Source organism: Rhynchophorus ferrugineus, unplaced genomic scaffold (assembly GCF_030347505.1).
Source record: "Rhynchophorus ferrugineus isolate W39M unplaced genomic scaffold, kcgeb_rfMv2 rfM7, whole genome shotgun sequence".
Taxonomy (NCBI): Eukaryota; Metazoa; Arthropoda; class Insecta; order Coleoptera; family Curculionidae; genus Rhynchophorus; species Rhynchophorus ferrugineus.
Genome location: NW_027472586.1, coordinates 20,336,857 through 20,357,474, shown reverse-complemented (window position 1 = coordinate 20,357,474; position 20,618 = coordinate 20,336,857). Strand labels below are relative to the sequence as shown.

The following is a 20,618-nucleotide window of genomic DNA, read 5'->3' as shown; positions in this document are numbered from 1 at the left end:
ATACCCCTCGAAGGTGACACAACCCATTTTAAATTTTTTCTCAATATCTCCCCTTTTCTATGCGTTAAAATGTATTTATATCTATGTTAAACATTGTGATGAATAAAAGATGATTATTTTTCAAAATAATTCCCTTCTTCAGAGCACTTTTTACAATGATCCTCCAACTTATGGATCGGAAAATCGGCAAATTACCATTACTCTGCAATTATTACCTCCTAAAGTGTACTCTAACCTGAAGATTAGATTCCGGTTATTTTTTTCTAATATCGAAATTATTGATAAACTTCAATACTGATGCCTAATACCAGATCTTTATGATGCTCAGCATTAAGTCTTTCCATTTCCAAATTCTACATATTTGCGCCATCAGTCACAACATCGACCTGTTGAACTCAAGAAGACATTTTTAATATGAGAACACAAGTCTCAGCTGTAAATGATTCGCTAATACTATTGGGTTCAAAATTCCAATATCATTTGTCTGAATGAATATTATATAATATTATAAATATGTTCAAAATTGAGTCGTCATTACGTTCTTACAGAACTAAAACCACTAATAGAAAGTGATTTCGACGCTTTAAATAAAGGTATAATAACTGCAGTGTGCAGGCTTCAGGTGTGTAACCTTTTCACCTTTGAATCCATCGAATTCACAAATATGCTAAATGGAAAGCCGTCGCTTGGACTGAAGCATCAGTTTCTACAAAATTGTCAGCCTACTCTTTCGTTGCAAAGGCGGTTTTTCAGAATTAACTGATAATGAAGATGGCTCTGTAATAAGTGTTAAGCCTGAATCTCTGGGATCGTGAGATTGGAGATCAAGTCATCTAAGCCAAGTTCTTAACTATAAAGCTTGAAGTCATGTTATTTTAATTTTGGTTCCAAATAAAACCAAATATAATTTTTATGTATTGTATTTTATTCAGTGAATGCTCAAACATGAAAGAACATATCATTTAGAAAATTGCGATACCACAAAAGTGGAACGTGTCGGTAACAAACGCCTATTTTATTATTTTTATGATCGATCCCTATTTCACCTAAGATCTCTAACAGATAGATTCACCATCAGCTGCCCAAGAGTAATTTGTGGTGGCTATGTTAATTTATGATGGACTCTGTCGGCAACATTAACAGGTCACAGGGTGAACAGGTCTGTTCGAATAAATTCAATACTTATGACAGCTAATGGTTCGAATAAACTAGTTAATGATTCATGAAAGTTCACAAATACTCCGAACAAGTAAAACACAAGTTATGATACAGTATATTTAACAAACAATCGAAATGAAAATCGCAAATGAACTTAAGTTGAATTTATTTTGTCAATTCAATAAATAGATTAAAAGAAAACATATAAAATTTGAACTTATATGTAAGCTATTATCGTAATTAACTAGAACATTAAGAGCCGTCGACTTTTGGGCTTATCTGAGCAAAAAATAGTGTACACAGAGTTTAGAATACATTTATTGCAGACCCTGAAAAAATTGCCTAACGTTAAATTTCCATATAGAAAAGATATTAAAACAAGTGAAATACTCACAAGTGTTTTAAGATGGGAATCCGCTTGGTGGTTGTCCTGGTACCGAATATTGGGGCCTAAAGTTGGAAAAGTTGGCGGTGGCCGCTGTGTAACCGGCCAGGTTACCAGCGTTAAAACCAGGGGGGAATTGGCTCATCACTTGGGCTAAAATATATCCAAGTTAGCTGTCTGTTCTAACACCGTCTTACATGTAAACTTACTGGTTGACTGACTGCTAGACGAAGATGTGGCCGCCAATCTCGATAAAATACTTCTTTCAGACATTTGTAGCCGTTGTGCAACTGGTGGGATTCTCGCCAGGGTAGCAGGCAACCTCGAAACATCGGACTTCATGTCACTTAACAACTCCTCCAGTTGATTCAACACCTTATGAAGAACAGCATTCGCTGGTTTGTTGCCTGAAACGTTCAGATTAATAATTCCTTATGCAAAATCGTAAGTATGTCGACATATTACCAGCCAAAGACTCCTTGCTAAGGTGCTGATGTGATTCAGCTAAACATTCTACTTCGGCGAATCTTGCATTCAAAGACATTGCTGGATGGTTAGGGTCTTGAGTAAGGTTCAAATAAGCAGCACGACGAAGCTGCTCTTCAATAACCAAGGCCTGCTCTAGCAACTGTAAAAATTAAATTGTATACTTTTGAAACTTATAAGCTAAAAAAGTCACACCTTAAATCTCCTAGCAAGAAATTTGTTTTTAATTTCCAAAAAGTTGCCTTTGCCGACATCCATTTTAAAGGGTTCGTTAATTATGGCGAATCGGGCATCAGCTTGGATATCCTGCCACCTATAATTAACAATTCAAAGAAATGTTTGTTTAACAACTCAAAAGAAAGAACTACAAACCTTCCATAACCATGTGTGACAATTCCTGCTAGAAGCCAATAATCGTGACGGCGATGCCAAATTTCATATTCTCTACCTGGTGTAGCTGCTTTCTCTTCATTAAGCCACAACGTATGGAGCTCTGTGAATCCGCCATCAGCTATATTAAACATGAATTTCCTCTTAGCTTCAGCCGATTCATCCTTTTTCTCCTTCTGTAATAATATGCAATTTTTATTTAATTTCTACGAAAAATATTTAGTCTACCTTATCCTCATCTACTAATACTACATCATCTTCCTCCTTTTTCTCTACTTTAGGTTTCTCCTCTTTTTTTTCAACTTCCTCTTCCTTTTTAACTTCTTTAGAAGGTTCCTCTTCCTCTTTCTTTACTTCGTCCTTAACAACATTTTCTTCTTTCTTAACTTCATCTGATTTCTCATCCTTCTTCTCTTCAGTACCTTCTTTCTTAACTTCCTCGGCTTTCAACTCCTCCTTAATCTCCGCGTCTTTTGTTTCCTTCTCAACTTCATCCGTCCCCTTGGCTTCGGCTTCTTCGGAACACTTCTCTTTCTCTTCCTCTTTAGATTCAGTCTTAACATCCTTACCACCCTCATCAGACTCCGACTTTTCTTTCTCAGAGGTTTCACTGGCCGCGTTTGGTGCTGGACTGGGCGCTGCGCTTGTTGCTGGTGTAGCGCTGGTGCTGGTGGTTGTACTTTTGGGTGTTTCAGCTTCTGTGGGCGTTGAACTCGATTTATTTTGCTCAATTAAAACCTTCTTGATCAGTTCTGGCATGCTGTATTCGCCGTTAATATGTTCGAATTCTTGAACCTATATATACATTAATAGATAATTCAGGTATATATATATTTTAATTGGTGATATTACCTTTTTCCTTATTAACGACATAACTCCTATTCTAGTTAACACGTGTTGCCTGCTCAATCCTTCTCTTGGTACGCCGTCTGCGAATGTTTCTGCATTATCTGCGCCTGGTTCACACAAATGTCTCATGAACAATGAAACATAGGCTTTGAAATTCTTTTCTGATTTGCCACGTAGATCTCGAACCAACCATTGTGAGTTAAAAGCATCTTGTGGTGGCATTCCGTACCTCATAATTGCATTAAGGAATGCCTTTCGTTGACGGGCATTGAAACCTAGGACCTATTTGAAGAATTTAGTAGCCAATAGAAAAACACATTATGAACAATTTACCTCTATATTGCCACCCACTCTCGCTAAAAGAGGAGGCAAAGGTCGATCTCTCTCGTCTTTTCTTTCAATACGTCTCTTGCTTCTTCTACTAAGATCACCTTCATTCTTCTCATCAAAATCATCATCTTCTTTATCTTCGTCGGATCCAGCAGAAAATTCACTGTAGGAGTTAAGAATGTTGAGACATAGAAACAAAAATATTTTAATAGAATCGTAGTACCTATGATAATCAGACAGATTTTCTTGCCATGTTGTATCCTCGCGAGTGTCCGTCGTCATACCACCGTCGTTGTAATTCACTTGTTTTCGAACACGTTTGCCTTTACCTAAAGTACGTGCAATATCCTCCTGTTGCTGTTCATAATGATGCCTTAATAATTTTATCCAGTAGGCTGGATCCGTATTCTCAGCCTCTTGTTTGATAATTTCAGTATCAATCTCTTCCTCGTTTTCACCTTCCTTTGTGGCATAACTTGCTACTTTGAACGAGCTGAGATATTCGTTGGCCCATGATTCTTTTTGCTCAATACCCTCCTTGCTACGATCTAATAATTCTTCTACTGCTTTATCATCATAATGTATAGCCTAAAATAATAAATAGATTATACAATGCACAAATATCACGTTATATACTACCTCTTCCTCCTTTCCTTCTTCTTCTTTGAACAGTTCCTCAGTACCGAACCTTAGAATATCATCTAATTCCTGTTTGGTAAAATTCGCTCCTTTGCCGCCCATTCCAGGTCTAACCACTAAATGGGTTAACATCATTTTTCTTTTAGCTACTTGAGTGACTCTCTCCTCCACACTGTTACGCGTTACAAATCGGTAAATCATGACCTTATTCGCTTGACCTAAATCATTTTCATTGTGAAATAAACTACGACTACGTTAGGGTTAAAAGTAATATTACCGATTCTGTGGGCTCTTGAGAACGCTTGAATATCATTATGTGGATTCCAATCAGAATCGTAAATGATAACAGTATCTGCAGTAGCTAAATTGATACCCAATCCACCAGCTCTTGTTGACAACAAGAATACAAACTGGGGTGCACCTGGGGCATTAAACCTATAGCACAAAATAAGGTTATATGAATGGATTGAGGTCAAATTCACTGCTATAAATTTACCTATCAATAGCTTCTTGACGCTGATTTCCTGTAATAGCTCCATCAATTCTCTCGTATTTGTAACCTTCGCCGTCCAGAAAGTCTTCCAAGATATCCAACATCTTGGTCATTTGGGAGAAAATCAAAACCCTGTGGCCCTGCTCTTTCAACTTCCTCAACATCTTTGACAGCAGTACCAGTTTACCAGAAGCTAAACAATAATTAAGTCAAAATCATGGATATTAATAATAGCTAAAGATTGATAACTTACATTTTGTTAAATGTTGGATATCATATTGACCATGAGAACCAAGAGGTGCTTCTTCGGCCGCAGCAGGGAACAAATAGGGATGATTACAGCATTTCTTCAGGTCCATGACAATATTCAGCAGAGACACAGACTGGCCACCTCCTTTTGGATTCAAAGCCTCAAAATTCCGAGTCAAAATATACTTATAGTATTTCTTTTGCATCGGGCTCAATTCAACCCTAACAATAAACTCAGACTTTGAGGGCATATTCTTCAACACGTCTGCTTTAAGACGACGCAGCATGTGAGGACCTAACATCTCGTGCAATTTTTTAACCTACAAGAAGCTTTTTAATGATACTATACTTTTAAAAATTCGGACATATACCTGATCTTCTTTCGAGATATCTGCAAATTCATTTTGGAAGACCTGTAAGTCATTGAACTTTTGCGGGTTCAAGAAATTTAATAGATGGAACAATTCTTCCAAGTTATTTTGCAAAGGTGTACCAGTTAGAAGTAGCTTGTACTGAATACTATAACTGCTTAGAAACTAAAGAACAAAAAATTAGCGTCAAATAATATCAAGAACAAAACTGAATCTTACTTTGAAGAATTTCGATTGGTTACTCTTTAGTCTGTGTGCTTCGTCCACGACTAGAACTGCCCAATCAATTGAAGCTAAACAAGCCGAGTCAATTGATATTAATTCGTAGCTGGTCAGAAGGACATTGAATTTTATAGAACCGGCGCGGATTTTGGAAGCTCTTCCGCTTCTTGCTATTGCTCCCTCCTCAAAACTCAGTTCATTTTCGCGAATAACAGCTCTACTATCCTTATCACCTGTAATAATATATAAAACAATCTTGTAGAGTTCAATAAGTATTAATTCAATAAATATTAAACTCACCAACATAGGTAATACAGTAAAAGTCTGGCGCCCAAGTTTCAAACTCTCTCTCCCAATTGATAATGGTTGAAAGTGGCACAGAAACCAAAAATGGTCCCTTACAATGGCCTTCCTTAAACAGCGAATACAAGAACGTTATGGTTTGAATAGTTTTACCGAGACCCATTTCATCCGCAAGGATGGTGTCAATAGCACTAGCCCAAGAATAACGCAACCAGTTTAGACCTAAAAAAATAGAATATACTAATCTGAAGTAGAGCCAATTCTTTTATCTATTACCTTCCAGTTGATATTCATGAAGTTGCATTCCACATTCATCCAAATAAATAGGTTGTTTATCCATCTTTTTCTTTAAGTCCGACGTTGGTTTTTCTGGAGGAGGTGTGTATCTTCTTTGGGTAATTCTATCGTCATCATCTAAAATTTCCTTGGTCTTTGACTTTGATTTACCTATTTATAAAGAAATCAATTTAATTCAATGTATAAGTAAAGTTTTTAGAAATAGTTTATATATATATATATATATATATATATATATATATATATATATGCTAACCTTTATTCTTTTTGCTAGTCTTAACACTACTGCCACTAAGACAAGCAGATCTTAAATCTTGATAATATTCGATTGCCTGTCTTAATCCAGATATATCTTCACCTTCATCCTCCCAAGTAGCTTGATCATAAGACAATTCTCTCCACTAAAAATTATTTTCATACCAATTGCTGTATTTATTTAAATACAATTTGTTTAACTCACTTTGACCAAATATAAAGTTCTACCATCTCTCATAGTACGATGATTAATTACTCTATGCACAACTAACCATTCAGGTTTTACGCCGTACTTGTAATACTTTTCTTCTAATTCCTCATCCTTGTTTTTACCACCCATTTTTATCAAACGATTACATCTAGCATCTGCTTCATCTAAAAAAAAACCTCAGTAAGCTGAATTAAATTATACAAGGAGATTTTTTTCATTCCACCAAACTCGTACCCATTGGTTCCTCGAGTTTCGGAGGTTCTTCCATATCATATTTTCTAGTATAACTTCTGAACATTAAAGGATGATAAACGTCCAATTGTAACTCGGTAACCCAGCTACAATGCCAGTATGACAACTCATGCCATTTTACAAAGAACTCTCGCCTTTTGTGTTTTGTTACTTCATCCTTTCCATCCTAAAATTGGTAAGAAAGTTAAATTGTGTCTGAAATTAAAAATTAACAACATTAACCTTGTCTTTCGATGTAACATCTACTTCACCCCATCTCCAGGTTAATATTTTCGACACTTTTGCCTTTAATGGTTGACAACTACATCTTGGACATTTCCAATCTCCATCTGGGACATCAGTCAGTGGAGGATTCAGGCAATGGGTATGGTATGCTGATGGGCATGAATCACAACATAGTAATTCACCTCCATCTTTGCATACACGGCAATATTCCTATGCAAAATTTTAATTCAATCATCTTTTTTATGTAGTTATTCTTAAAAATACAATAATATTTCACATAATCATTTAAAGTTCGTACCTGATGCTCATCATCATCCTGATCTGCTGGGCCTTCGCTTTCACAATGCGGACAACTCCACTTCCCTTCCGGGGCTTCATCTAATTCTGGCTCCAAACAGACTAAATGGTAGGCTCGTGGACAAGTATCACAAAGAATAATTTCTCCGCCTTGCTGACAAACTTCACAATAGTCTTGATGCTAAACAGTTAGTTTAATATTATGAAATATATCTCAACAAGTCTAATAATATTTTAGTACCTCATATGGTTCCTCATCTTTTTGTTTAGTCTTCTTTTTCCTCTTTGTCTTAACACCAATCTTTGTTTTAGCTTTACGCTTAGGCTGAGTATCATCAGCCACTTCGGATGGAGCCTTTGAAGATCCAGCATCATTATTGTCACTAAAATAGTAATGTTTCATTACAAATCACATTCATATAATAATGCTCTAACCTCGACTTTGATTTTGGCTCATCTGCATCTTGCAACATTTGTTCAAACTCTGCATCTGAATCTTTTTCTGAACCAGCATTACTACCTTCTTCATCTTCAGAACTGCCCCTTTTTCTCTTACCCAATTTAATTTTCAATGTGGGGACTTTAGAGGCTTTTTTAGCCTTAGGTCCAGGTTTACGGCCACGCTTCTTTTTTTCCCTGAAAGATGACAAACTGCACTCCCATTAGCTATACTAAAACTAATTGCTACTATTCTAAACTGCATACCTTCGATCGTCTTCATCATCTTCATCTTCATCGTCAAAATCTTCAGCTTCTGCTTCAACAATTTTTGCGGCGGCTTCTTTAGATGCCCTAGAAGACCTTGCTGGCTTTGAAAAACTTTCTTCATTAGCGGTACTGACATTTGCACTATCCTGGCCTTCTGATTGAAGGTGGGGATTCATATTTGAAAATTCTCGCCATTTAGCAGCCACCAACATCATTAATTTTGACATTGGCACCTTTATTAAAAATAATTATATAGACCAAAATTATTTTAAAAATATCAATTATAATAATCTGTAATACTATAAATCTATTACCTTAGGGTTTTCTTTTGTTAACAATGGGCGAACATGTTGTTGGAATATTTTGTAAGTTGTTAAATTCTGCATATCCTGCTCAGAATACTCAAGTTCGACATCAGTCAAACCAAATGTGGAGCATACTTCTTCAATGGTAGGCATCCCTTCAAAACATACAACACATAAATATTCAGTTCAGTTTTATTGTTCTTAATATTATTCCACATACCTGCTGTGTTGGTATTTTCTGCAGCTGGTGTACTAGGGGCAGCTGGAACGGAGTGTTTGGAACTTTTAGATCTCCTTCCACCTTTTTTACTTGATCCATAATCAGAATCCCCACCATTATCTTCATCACCAAAATCACTCTCCTATATATTCATATAACACTTTGAATATTCAAGTCCTATGTTGTACCTACTTACCTCTCCACTCTCATTCTTCTTCTTTTTCTTCTTTTTACGGCCTCTTTTACTACCTTCTTCACCTCTAACTTTTCTTTTTTTACCTTTTTTCTTTTTTCTCATATCGTCAGGTTCATAGTCATCATCTTCTTCCTATAAATAAAGTATATAAATAAATTAATATATTCAAACATATTCATATATAATTCAAAACACACTGTACGTTTCCAAATTATTTAATAGACAGAAGCACCGACGCAATCACGAATTTTTTTAATTGTCGTAAACTATTCCATTTTGAGTACATATTTAATTTTAATAAATATTGGCGCAATCATGTTCAAATTGTAATCTTCTCAAAAGTAATTAAAAGGTCCCATTTATGAATTTTTAAACATAAACGAATAAATTATCATTTTTAATTAACTTTAAAATATAATTTAAATTTGTAACATTGAATACTAACCCCAACTTTTGGTGCTCCATCATCAGAAGCTTCTTCGTTCTCACAAACATCTCCAGCAGCTTCTTCTGCGGCTTCTTCCTCACCTCCTAAATTATATAAAAATAATTACAATTTATAATCTACTTAATAAATCATATCAATCTACAACGTCTAGCGGGTACACAGAAAAATACTATGGTAATTAGTGGGTTTATTAGGCCAACAGCTTTTTAAAATTACAAAACGGCATCACATGGACAGTGGCCAGTGTCACCTAAACGTCATTTTGGTGGGAAAAATCAAATTTTCTAACCCCAAAGACATAAATAAAAAAGAAAAAATGTAAATAATATTATTTGCAATCTGCCAATCTCTTTGTTTGATGGCCTCCATTTTGTTAAGGGTCAGGGTATGCCCGCGCTGTCACAAAAATAATGAAAACGCACTTTCCCCTCACCCCGCGATTATATCTGATTAGAAGATAATAATTATGCGACAAATTTCTATAAAGTCCTATTTCTACCAGATAACTAGGACTAAATCATAAATAAGACGATTAACTATTGCTTTTAACAAATTATTTGCATGCAAATAAGAATATTTTTATATTAAAGCGTGTTTTTTAACATCAGCTAGCGGTAGCATCAAAACAAACTTACCGGCGAAAGAATCTTCAACTTCCTCATCTGATGCCATAATTAATCCGTACAAGGAAACTCACGAAACACTTATTTGTAAATTTCAAGTAATATTTAATTAAGAAAACTGGATAATTAAAACTATATTAAAAAGTGCAAAGAAAAGCCGTACAGTTCTTTCGACACTTCACTTATCTCCCACTCCTTTCCTCTAATTGTATGAAATGACATGCGCGTTAAAACGTCAAAAAAGTGAGATGTAACAATTATTGCCATCTTTATTTACAATAAAAAATAAAAATATTTAAAGCTATGTGTTTGCCAACTCCTTATTATACAAGATACTATTCTATTCAATATATTATTTTTCAATTTTATTTTAAATTTTTATTTATATATATTTTTGATATGCATTTTTAAGCTGTAACCGTTGGGCAACCATAATTACAGAAGTAAGATGATTATCAGCAGAGATATAAAAAAATTAATAAACCAGTAAGTTAAGCCAATAAAACCACATTTTTAATATAATTTGTAGTAGTAATATATTACGAAAAAATTTAAAAACAATAAATAATAACATGTTTCATATAAGTTGAAACTGTAAATTACACTGAAAAATAGAAATTCTATCAGTCAACACATATTTTATTTTAGTGGAAAGTATGACTGTAAAATACTTTCATAAATATTTGTATCAATGTCTAAAAACAAGCAGAAGATCACCCTGTCAAATTTATCAGCATGTTCTTCCAATTTCTTTCTTACTACACCTGCTGCTATATGAGCAGCAGCTTCATTAGGATAATGATATATACCAGTTGAAATACAAGGAAAAGCAATACTTCGCAAATTATTCTCCAGAGCTAACTTTAAACTATTTTCATAGCAATTTCTCAGATAACCTGGTTTCTCACCCACCGGTCCAACTGTATGGATAATATCTGTTGATATGAATATTATGTATAAAGAAAAGAAAACTTTTATCAAGTACTTACATTTTGATGGCAGTTGATAAGAACCTGTAATTTTTGCTTCCCCTGTTTCACACCCACCTAGAGTTTTGCATTCTGCTAATAAATATTTCCCTGCTCCCCTATGTATGGCTCCATCTACTCCACCACCACCTAGAAGGGATTTATTCGCTGCATTGACAATTGCATCAACCTATAAGTAACCTAACTAGTAAATGTAATATAAACAGCAAATAGGATATACTTCTAAATGAGTTATGTCACCAATGTATATTGATATCTTTTCCGCAAGTATCTCGTTTCTACTGTTATCAATAACGATATCTGAAAGTGTCTGTTTTTTTGCAGGCAGGGTCGCTTTTTTAATAGATGCGTATGTCTTCCATGTAGGAATATTTTCAAGCGTCTCACAGTTCGGGCTTTTTTGTTCTCCCGATAATGATAGAAACTTTTCTTTTACATCTTGCCATCCCATTTTAGAAGCTAAAAGATAAATACTCGTTCTCGAAAATAGACGTTCTGTTGAAGTTCGAAGAAAATGGAACTGTTTGAAAACAGCTGATTGGGAGATAATCGAAAACATGATTGGGTATATCCATGTTATGTCATATTTAACATATTAAATTATTCCGTTAAAAATATATGGTTTCAGAGAAATTCTCTAATTTTTAATGATTTACACATATTTAATATATTTATTTATAGTATCTAGGGAAATCGTCCTAAAAAAGGTGAATATTGTAGAGGGTAGTACAAATCTAGTATAAAGGGTTGCCGTAGTACGTATAAGTGAGGTTAAGAGTTGGCGTTCCACTCAACTAAATTTATAGAGATAAAAGTTTATATACACAAAACCCGGAAATAACTTATTCTAAACAAAAACGTATTCTGTGTTTATATAGTTTCATCAAAAATTTACTATGAACGACGATGAAGATCCTAAGGAATATAGATGGGAGACTGGTTATGAAAAAACATGGTTTGTTTTGGAAATTATTTAAAGCCTGTTCTAAATATTTAATTGCAGGGAGGCTATTAAAGAAGATGATGAAGGATTCTTGGAAGCCTCCGTAGCTGATATTATTTTAAGAGCCAAAAGGAAAAGACAAGCTCAAAAGCAGGGTAGTCAAAAACTTGGTATGATGAGGCATTTATATTTAATATTAGATTGTTCAGAGTCCATGTCAAGTCAAGATTTAAAACCAACTCGAATGATTTGTACATTAAAGGTATTTATTTTATCTTTTGAAAAATAATGTAATTAATTTAAAAGTGGTAGATTTTAGAAGGATTTATTGAGGAATTCTTTGATCAAAATCCAATAAGTCAAATGGGAATAATATTAATGCAAAATAAAAGAGCTGATAAACTGAGTGAATTAGCTGGGAATTTTAGAAAGCATATTAAATATTTGAAGTCACTTTCAAAAACAAATTTAATAGGGGAGCCATCTCTTCAAAATGGTTTGGATCTAGCAATTTCTTCTCTTAAATTGTTACCCTCCCATGCTAGCAGAGAAATATTAGTAATTATGGGAAGTTTAACCACATGTGATCCTGGAGATATATGTACCACTGTAACTGTAAGATTAATATGTAATATTTTTATTGGCATATAAACATCATTTCGCTCATAGAAATTGAAACAAGAGGGAATAAGATGCTCAATTATTGGTTTAGCTGCAGAAGTACGTGTTTGTAGGTTCCTAGCTAATGAAACTAAAGGAACATATAACGTAATATTGGATGATTGTCATTTTAAAGATTTGCTATACCAACAAGTTGAACCTCCGCCAGCAGCTGTTGCTTTAGAATCTAGTTTAATAAAGATGGGTTTTCCCCATCAAATGAATACTGAGGGTACAGAAGAGCCACTTACAATGTGTATGTGGTAAGTAGGCTTATTGCAATCGCTTTCAAATTCTTAATTTTTTGAAACAATTGTAGTCATGTAGACAGTACCGAAGAAGGAAGTAAACTTACAACAGGTGGTTATTACTGTCCACAATGTTTCAGCAAGTATTGTGAACTTCCTGTAGAATGTAGAGCTTGTGGTTTAACACTGGTCTCTGCTCCCCATTTGGCTCGTTCCTATCATCATCTGTTTCCAGCAGCTAATTATGTAGAAGTTGCCATGGCAAACTCTGCTGAAAATTGTTATGGTTGCCAAAAAAATTTTACTGATGAAGACAAGAATGTATACAGATGTCCTAAATGTAAGAAGATTTTCTGCATTGATTGTGATATCTTCATTCATGATATTTTACACAGTTGCCCAGGATGCGCCACTGATTTAGCAACATTTCAAATAATGCAAAACTAGCTTTCCTTTTCTGATTAAACCTATTTAATTGTACTTTTGTATAAAATTTTTGTAATAAAAAATTCCTGAATATATAGAATAGATTTAATAGTTATATTTTTAAGCAAAATAATTGTTAGTGTTCGCTCATTATGTATTAAAAAAAATGAACGAACAATGTTATTTTCATTCATTTCTTAATTGATAACTACCGTAATCTGTGTTTTAGGTTTGTTTGCCGACTTTGCCTTAATCCCACCCGCTCGAAGCAAAAGCTTGACTGAGTTGATTCCCTCAAAAGTTTCACATATTTTATTCTCATATATTAGTGAAGTATTTGGACTTAACGTTTTTTATGCAGTCGGTTTTCAAGATTTAGAACTTTTCTTCATTTATTCTTAAAGCATATCCAAATTATTGATTAAGAAGTTTGTTGCATCATATTGAATACCCTGTCCTTTTAAATATAAATGTTCCATAATTACATGTAGTTGTTGAAAGCAGTGAAGAAATGACACCTAAATGAAACAAGGTTTCTTATTGGCTTTGATCATTTAATTTCAGCAATACTGAATTTTTACCATAGTTCGGAGATTTTATTGCTGTTGTTAATAAGCCATCACCAGAAAATCGAGTCTAATATCAATTGATAACACAATAAGGTTTTGTGTTTGTATCACACAGTACAATATTCTCACTTCAATGCAGTACATTCGAAAACGGAGACTACACTAATCCAGTAGGCTTAACTTCTCTTTGTAATATGTTTTTAACCACCTCGATTTGACTTACAGTATTTTCCGAAATCTATGAATTTTCCGTTTTAATTCTCCTACCGTCTGCCGAACATTTGTTCCAGTCCAGTTAGTGGAAATATATTGGGGACACTTTCGATAACTGTTTTAGATATCTGTTTTTCAGTTGTTCAATTATGTCGATAAAAATAAAAACCCACAAAAATATTTGTAATTTATTTAACTGCATAGCCCAGAAAATTAAAACATATATATATTCAAACAACGTAAGTAGATATAATACTTTTATTGCAAGGGAAAAATTATTTTACGAAGCATAGAAAAAGATCACATTACATCGGGTGTGTTAGTCGCCTAATATATAAATACCTATTAACAATTTTTTTTCAAATGTGCTATTAAATGAATGAATTAGACACCCTGGAAAGAGAAGTATACTTAACGCAATTAGATACCAATATATTAAAAATAAATTAGAATCCATATAAAATATAAATTTATTCTAAATAGATGTAGAATTGCTTATTTCTTCTTTAGTGCTTTGATTCTGGCATCCAAACTGATAACTGTCTGATTAATTTCATTGAGATTCATTGCAAAACTCTCCTGAACACCCTGCAGTAAAGCCTTGTTATTTTGTACATGGGTTTGGATTTCAGATTGCATAAGCTCAACTTGAGTTAAGGTTTTAGCAAAATCTGTAGCTGTAAAGTATAAGAATGAAAAAAATCAGAAACTAAGAACTACTAAATACTTCTAAACTACTACTTCTAAATATGTTCAAGTAAAACACTACCTTTTAAGTGAAGAGCTTCTAAAGATTTTAATCTCTCTATGGTAGGAGGCAGCAGCTTAGTAATATTTTCACTATTTTTCACTAAATCATACAACTCCAATATCTAAAATAATTAATCAATAAATGACGTACACCTTAATATAATTTTACCATTTTATCTTTTTCATCATCTTGCTGAATTTCCTGCTTTTTCTTAGAAATTTGATCCAATTTTTGATCTAAAGCTGATAACCTCCCTTCTATATGATCTAACTGAGCTGAATCCAATAAACTAGCTGTGGCACTCAAGTACTGAGCAGCTTCTAATAAACCTCCTAAAATTAAATGACCAATGCAATACATTTTAATTTTTACTTACAATAGCTTCTTTTCATTACCTTTATTTGCAACTGTAGTAAGACGTGATAATTTATCATTATTGGAGCCTAAGACGGTCTCCAATCTATGCAATCTACCTTCAAGTTCAGATATTCTGGTGGTCTGCTGTAACTTAGCATATTCTGGTCTATACTTCAATTGATACACAATGGCTTCCTCATTGCTTTGGGTTTGTGATTCTGGTTTCTCATTTATATTCTGTTTAAACTGTTGTAATTGCAAAAATAATTTTCTAAAACAAAAATCATAATTAATTTTTAGCAACATCTAAAACTCTAATAGCAAATAACAAAATATAAAAAATATTTACTTAATTTGGGTTCCTTCTGGGTCTGATAATTTTGAAATTATTTCTCCACCTAATGACTCCTCAAGCTTCAAGTCAGCTAATAACTTTAAGGATTGCTCTACTTGATCTGTTGGAATCAGACATCCTTGATCATCCTCACTTTTTTCCTTGCTTAGAGTGTTCATTTCTTCCAATAATTCCTTCATTTCACACTGAAGTCTTTGATATTTTTGGATTGGTGTCTCATTCTCCCCTAAAATGAAACAATATTTTTTTCAATGTTATATATAACTCTGGAATTCTTTTACCTCTTCCTACTAGTTCCCAATCTCCACTTCTAGAATCATATCCTGTTTTGATGCGTTTACTGATACTATCAGAAAAATCTACATTAGTTGCATTTAAAAATTTTCCTTTAAACTTATTAAAAGCCTCTTCAGAAGATATATGAATTCTCTCAACAGGACAACTTTCTGGGACGAAAAAACTGTTGTCCTGCTCTGATTCCGGTAAGTTTTCATATATATCAGGTTCATCATGAGCCTACAAGTGTGTTTAATCATATTTTGGCTACTATATTACGGGGTATACTCACAATGCCCGGTAAATCAGCATATTTTGGATCTGCCATCTTAAATATTTAGTAAATATTTAATTACAAACGTTTAGCTTTTACAAGGCAGTATCTTAGCAGTGAGTAATAGGATTTCACTAAATGACATATAACATATGTTTTTGACATTGACATTCAATGTTAACGATACATCTTCTTAAATAGAAAAGCGTTAATTGTATTAATTTTTTATCATCATTATGTATTTTACAGACTTATAGAAAAAATAATTATATTAGGACTAGGGGTTTTGGGCACCGAAAAAATATCGATATTTTAAAAAAAAATTTTAAAATATCGATAGAACGTACAAATACTATATCGATTTTTTTTGCAAAATATATTGATTTTTTTAATAAAATCTTACAACCAAAATTAAGTACCAAAATACACTAATACTTAAAAATTTATTACCAATTTAAGCAGTTTATAAAAAAATTATTAAATGGTTTTTGTGTTTAATAGAATTAATTTTTTTGAAAAAATATAGGCTTACTATATCGCGATATATCGGTCAATAATATAATGTTTAAAAATATCTTTAATTAAAAAAAAATAAGGAAAAATATTATATATTGAGAAAATATCGATATTACCCTATATCGATATTTAAAAAATATTAATTAGACATATCGATATCGCGTTTTCGACACTTAAAAATATTTCGATATATCTGAGAAATAAATATCGATATTTTTTTGCAATAAGTATTTTTCTATTAATATTTAATTATTACATTGTTACTAGTCGTTTCCAACTAACCTACAATCTGCCTTTATGATAAATTAAATCTAGGTATATAATTAAGAGGACCCATCGGCCCTATCTCAGTCTCTGGTGAAATAATGTTTATATATGTCAAGATTCACTCTGAGATATTTAGCGTTATTGCTATATTGAATGATTTATTTGATTTATTTTTTGGTGCTTGTACAGTTTGATTGTAGGTGAACTGTACAGATTTACTTTCGTTAATTTTTATTGTGTACAATTATTTATATTGTCACTTGCCTGTTGTTTCGTGCTTGAATTTTCGCATGGTTTCTTCACTATTGTCTCCGACGGCTATAATCGAAGTATCATCAGCAAATGTAGCCATCGTAATATTCTTCATTTTTGGTATATCATAAGTGTAGGGTAGATAAAGCATTGGCCCCAGTACCTAAACTTCCTTTTGGTACACCTGCTTTAGCTTCTTTTATCGTAGAGTAAGCTTCTTCTTGTTTAATTCTAAACATTCTGGCTGTAATGTACGATTTTAGTGGTTCGGTGTGTTGTTTTGGTAACATTTTCTGTGGTTTATGAACAAGGCCTTCATGCCAAACCTTATCGAAGGCTTGTGCTACATCTGACAATATAGCTGAGTATACATTTTTACTTTCGTAGACTTTTTCAATAACATCTGTTATTCTGTGGACCTGGTCAATTGTTGAATGCTTGTTAATAAACCCAAATTGGTGTGTTGGTATTAGGTTTTTTCTCTCTATGATCGGTTTTATTCTTTTCATCAGGAGTTCTTCAAAAACCTTAGATATTATTGGCAGCAGTGATATAGGTCTATAGGTTTTTATTTCGTTTGGTGACTTTCCAGGTTTTGGGATCATTATAATTTCCGCCATCTTCCATATGGCTCAGACGTGTTTTAATCTAAATGCTTTATTGATCAAGTTGGTGAGTTTTATAACTCCCTTTCTTGGTAGTTTTTGCAGTAATTCTCCTCTTATTAAATCATAGCCTGGTGATTTCTTGGGATTAATGTCAGTTTTAATAACTTTATTTACCTATAACTTGCCGTATGCGCTTCATTATAGTTTGCACATTTCGTCGTGACTAATTCGATCATTAAATTTTCAGCTTCTATGTCCGACAAATTATTTTCAATATTAATTTCGTTTGGTTTGAGTTTTTTTTAGATATTCAGCAAATGCTTCTGCTTTTTAGTGATTGTCACGTGGCCCAATTCCCCTCATAGGTCTCTTGAACGTTTTTAGATATTCCGTAGCGTTCCAGAGTGAATAATCAGTTTCTTTATAATGTGTTAAATTTTTCAGATAGTCATTTATGGATTTGTTTTTAATTTCCAGTATTTCCCTTTTCAGTCTTTGCGTTATATTGTTTAAAGTATTTTTATTTTCAGGTGTTCTGTTTTATTGCCATTTTTAAGTAAATTTTCGTTTTTCAGCTACCATTTCCTTAACTTCTTTTTGATACTCTTATTTTGTACTCTTAATTTCTGGAGTATTTTTTCAAGCTTGTTGAAGATCTCCTACGAATTTTTCTATACTAAACTACACATCCTATAACTTGCCGTATGCGCTTCATTACAGTTTGCACATTTTATCTTAGCTTCTTTGGGTTTTCTACACTCTGTGGTGATATATTTGTCTGAACATTTTATACATCTGGGTTCTCTTCTGCAGAATGTGTGTGTGTGTCCATGCAATTGCATCTTTTGCATTGCGGTATTAAGTTCGATTTTTTAAGAGTTTCGATTTTTTCATCGACCCCTAAATTCCTTTTAATACTAAAAATTGTTTTTGCGTATCATCTTCAAAGGCTAACATAAATAGGGGTAATGGCTTCTTGTGGACTACAATTTCTCCTTTGTTATTTTTGGTCCTTTATTTTTTTAAATATTTGTCGGATTTAAGCATTTAAGCTCATTTTGGTTTAGTTCTGAGATAATTTTTTCAGTTTTAGCTGTTGATGGAAGCCCTCTTGCCATAACTTTGATGTCTCTGCTTTGTTTGTTTCCGTAAGAGTGCCATTGCAGTTTCAGCAACTCTAGACAATCTATTATTTTCGTGAATGTTTTACATTCGGCGTTCAATTTTATTTGGTCATTCTTTAGCACCGTTTCTTTGAATACTATATAGTTGGCCCTCAATGTTTTGTAAAGCATGTCAAAGTCGGTAACATTACTTACGATAATTGGGAGTGGCCTGGGCATTCAATTCCTTTATTTTGTTCATTTTTATTCATTTGTTATATTTTTAATAGCTGCGGTGAAGATCCTGGTGAATTATTTGCTTTCCTTTTTCTTAAGTTTTTAACCATTATCCAGCCTACTTCTTTCTACAATTATTCTTCATCTGTTTAATATGTTAGAATTAGACTGCTTTTGTTGGCTTGATGGTTTATCGTTATTTTGTCATTGCCCTCAGAGCTTTGTTTATTTAGTAGCAGTTGGAGGGTGTTTATTTGTTTCTGCATATTGGCTAATGAAATTTCAAGGCTCTCCCGCGCCGACTTTTCGTTCATCCACGCATTGTAGAGTACCTGTACGGTCTAGGCTTTAGATGTTCTAGATTCAAAACTGCAACATGTGATGCTTCGCCTGATGTCGATATTTCCATTTTACCTGTTTTTGTGCAGTGTTCTCTATATTTCCTTTATGTATTGTTAAAATAATACTGTGGTTTTTGTTTTTATGTTTCAAATTATCCTGCACGCTGCATTTGTGGTCCAGATGTTGAGTTTTCGACCCTTAACGTTCTATGGCATTTTGCATTTATTTTCTACTGAATTAACCTTTATTTTCCGATCGCACTTTCACTTTTTATTTTAAACCATGTCTTTAAACCTGCTATTGTTTTTTTTAACGCCGCATTTGTGGCACATATGTGGCAGTTTTTCAAAATTTTCTAAACCTCTAAAATGTAATAATATTTAAGACCTTTAAAATAAAAAAATATCGGCTAAAAAATATCGATATATCTATATTTTTTCGATATATCGATACATTTTTTCTGCATCCCTAGGCCACATAGCAAATCAGTATAGTTAGGCATTGTATTGCGTGCAGTCTTGTTGTTCGTTAGTTCTAGTGTAAAACCTGTAATTATTAATAAATTTTAAAGGCTTATTAAAAATTATATTTAATTTATTCTGAAAAAATGTTGAAAAATATCGATATATCGATGTTTTTTCTGCATTCCTGCTACATAGCAAATCAGTATAGGTTGGCGTTGTATTGCATGCAGTCTTGTTGTTCGTTAGTTCTAGTGTAAAACCTGTAATCTTAATCTTAATTAAATAAAGTTAATTTTTAAAGACAAATTTAAGGAGTTTAATATAATTGGCGCAATCGGTGTAATACTTCAAGTATATCGCGAAGTTCATCGTGAATAAGTGTACGCTGTTCGTATCAACGATTAAGAAGAAAGAATCTACACTCAGTTGGCGAATTATAACTGGAAGCACATATCTGCGGTGGATTTAGCTAACACCTGTACCAGTTGCAGAAAGCAAGAACGCCCTAACTCCTGCATTGGACTTAGGCAAGACTTGTACCAGTTGCGGTAACATGGGCATATTGGTACTAGCTATGCCACGGCAGCTAGCAGTCCAGTCAAGAAGTGTATCTACTTGCAGAAGGCTTTGCCACTTGACAGCGGGAGCAATCTAGAGGAGGACTTCATCGTAACTTAAAGAAATCCTTACTAGTGTAATCCTGCTTAATTAAGAATTAAGAAACAACGAATCAGAATTTCATTGAAGATAATTAATTCTATACATTGAAGATAAATAATTATATGCTTTAAATATTTTTACTGAAACAAATGGTACACTGAATTTTTTTTATTTTTGTAAACAATTCGTCAAGTTC

At 33.3% G+C, this 20,618-nt stretch overlaps 4 protein-coding genes across 7 annotated transcripts; 1 reads left to right on the top strand and 3 right to left on the bottom strand.

Moving 5' to 3' along the window:
- Window positions 1-1,307: 1,307 nt before the first annotated feature.
- Mi-2 (chromodomain-helicase-DNA-binding protein Mi-2 homolog) lies at window positions 1,308-10,128 on the bottom strand. Of its 2 annotated transcripts, none has more exons than XM_076409671.1 (31): window positions 9,925-10,128; window positions 9,287-9,372; window positions 8,842-8,973; window positions 8,646-8,787; window positions 8,435-8,580; window positions 8,118-8,353; window positions 7,848-8,063; window positions 7,654-7,795; window positions 7,414-7,593; window positions 7,113-7,325; window positions 6,873-7,056; window positions 6,633-6,802; window positions 6,429-6,573; window positions 6,152-6,322; window positions 5,873-6,097; window positions 5,570-5,805; window positions 5,351-5,515; window positions 4,984-5,299; window positions 4,734-4,923; window positions 4,515-4,672; window positions 4,238-4,455; window positions 3,822-4,186; window positions 3,602-3,761; window positions 3,272-3,550; window positions 2,648-3,214; window positions 2,402-2,595; window positions 2,225-2,342; window positions 2,009-2,171; window positions 1,753-1,950; window positions 1,553-1,696; window positions 1,308-1,487 (listed from the first exon to the last, which is right to left on the bottom strand). In XM_076409671.1, exons 1-30 carry the CDS (start codon window positions 9,959-9,961, stop codon window positions 1,560-1,562), a joined length of 5,889 nt encoding a protein of 1,962 aa, XP_076265786.1. In that variant the 5' UTR covers window positions 9,962-10,128; the 3' UTR covers window positions 1,308-1,487; window positions 1,553-1,559. The 2 variants fall into 2 exon arrangements, with proteins under 2 accessions (XP_076265786.1, XP_076265787.1); XM_076409672.1 differs by having other exon boundaries at window positions 7,848-8,048; window positions 9,925-10,125.
- Window positions 10,129-10,422: 294 nt separating this feature from the next.
- Window positions 10,423-11,565, bottom strand: LOC143199691 (macro domain-containing protein PG1779). Its single transcript, XM_076409677.1, has 3 exons — window positions 11,122-11,565; window positions 10,902-11,070; window positions 10,423-10,847 (listed from the first exon to the last, which is right to left on the bottom strand). The coding sequence occupies exons 1-3, from the start codon at window positions 11,458-11,460 to the stop codon at window positions 10,552-10,554; spliced, it is 804 nt and encodes a 267-aa protein (XP_076265792.1). The 5' UTR covers window positions 11,461-11,565; the 3' UTR covers window positions 10,423-10,551.
- A 90-nt stretch (window positions 11,566-11,655) lies between these two features.
- Window positions 11,656-13,662, top strand: Ssl1 (general transcription factor IIH subunit 2 Ssl1). Of its 3 annotated transcripts, none has more exons than XM_076409673.1 (6): window positions 11,656-11,856; window positions 11,905-12,106; window positions 12,157-12,459; window positions 12,514-12,767; window positions 12,824-13,092; window positions 13,408-13,662. In XM_076409673.1, the coding sequence occupies exons 1-6, from the start codon at window positions 11,798-11,800 to the stop codon at window positions 13,578-13,580; spliced, it is 1,260 nt and encodes a 419-aa protein (XP_076265788.1). In that variant the 5' UTR covers window positions 11,656-11,797; the 3' UTR covers window positions 13,581-13,662. The 3 variants fall into 3 exon arrangements, with proteins under 3 accessions (XP_076265788.1, XP_076265790.1, XP_076265789.1); XM_076409675.1 differs by lacking the exon at window positions 13,408-13,662 and adding an exon at window positions 13,148-13,269 and having other exon boundaries at window positions 11,657-11,856; XM_076409674.1 differs by lacking the exon at window positions 13,408-13,662 and having other exon boundaries at window positions 11,658-11,856; window positions 12,824-13,269.
- A 542-nt stretch (window positions 13,663-14,204) lies between these two features.
- On the bottom strand, window positions 14,205-16,141 carry DCTN2-p50 (dynactin subunit 2). Its single transcript, XM_076409676.1, has 7 exons — window positions 15,992-16,141; window positions 15,705-15,939; window positions 15,418-15,649; window positions 15,107-15,339; window positions 14,880-15,043; window positions 14,730-14,832; window positions 14,205-14,637 (listed from the first exon to the last, which is right to left on the bottom strand). Exons 1-7 carry the CDS (start codon window positions 16,025-16,027, stop codon window positions 14,456-14,458), a joined length of 1,185 nt encoding a protein of 394 aa, XP_076265791.1. The 5' UTR covers window positions 16,028-16,141; the 3' UTR covers window positions 14,205-14,455.
- Window positions 16,142-20,618: the final 4,477 nt, after the last annotated feature.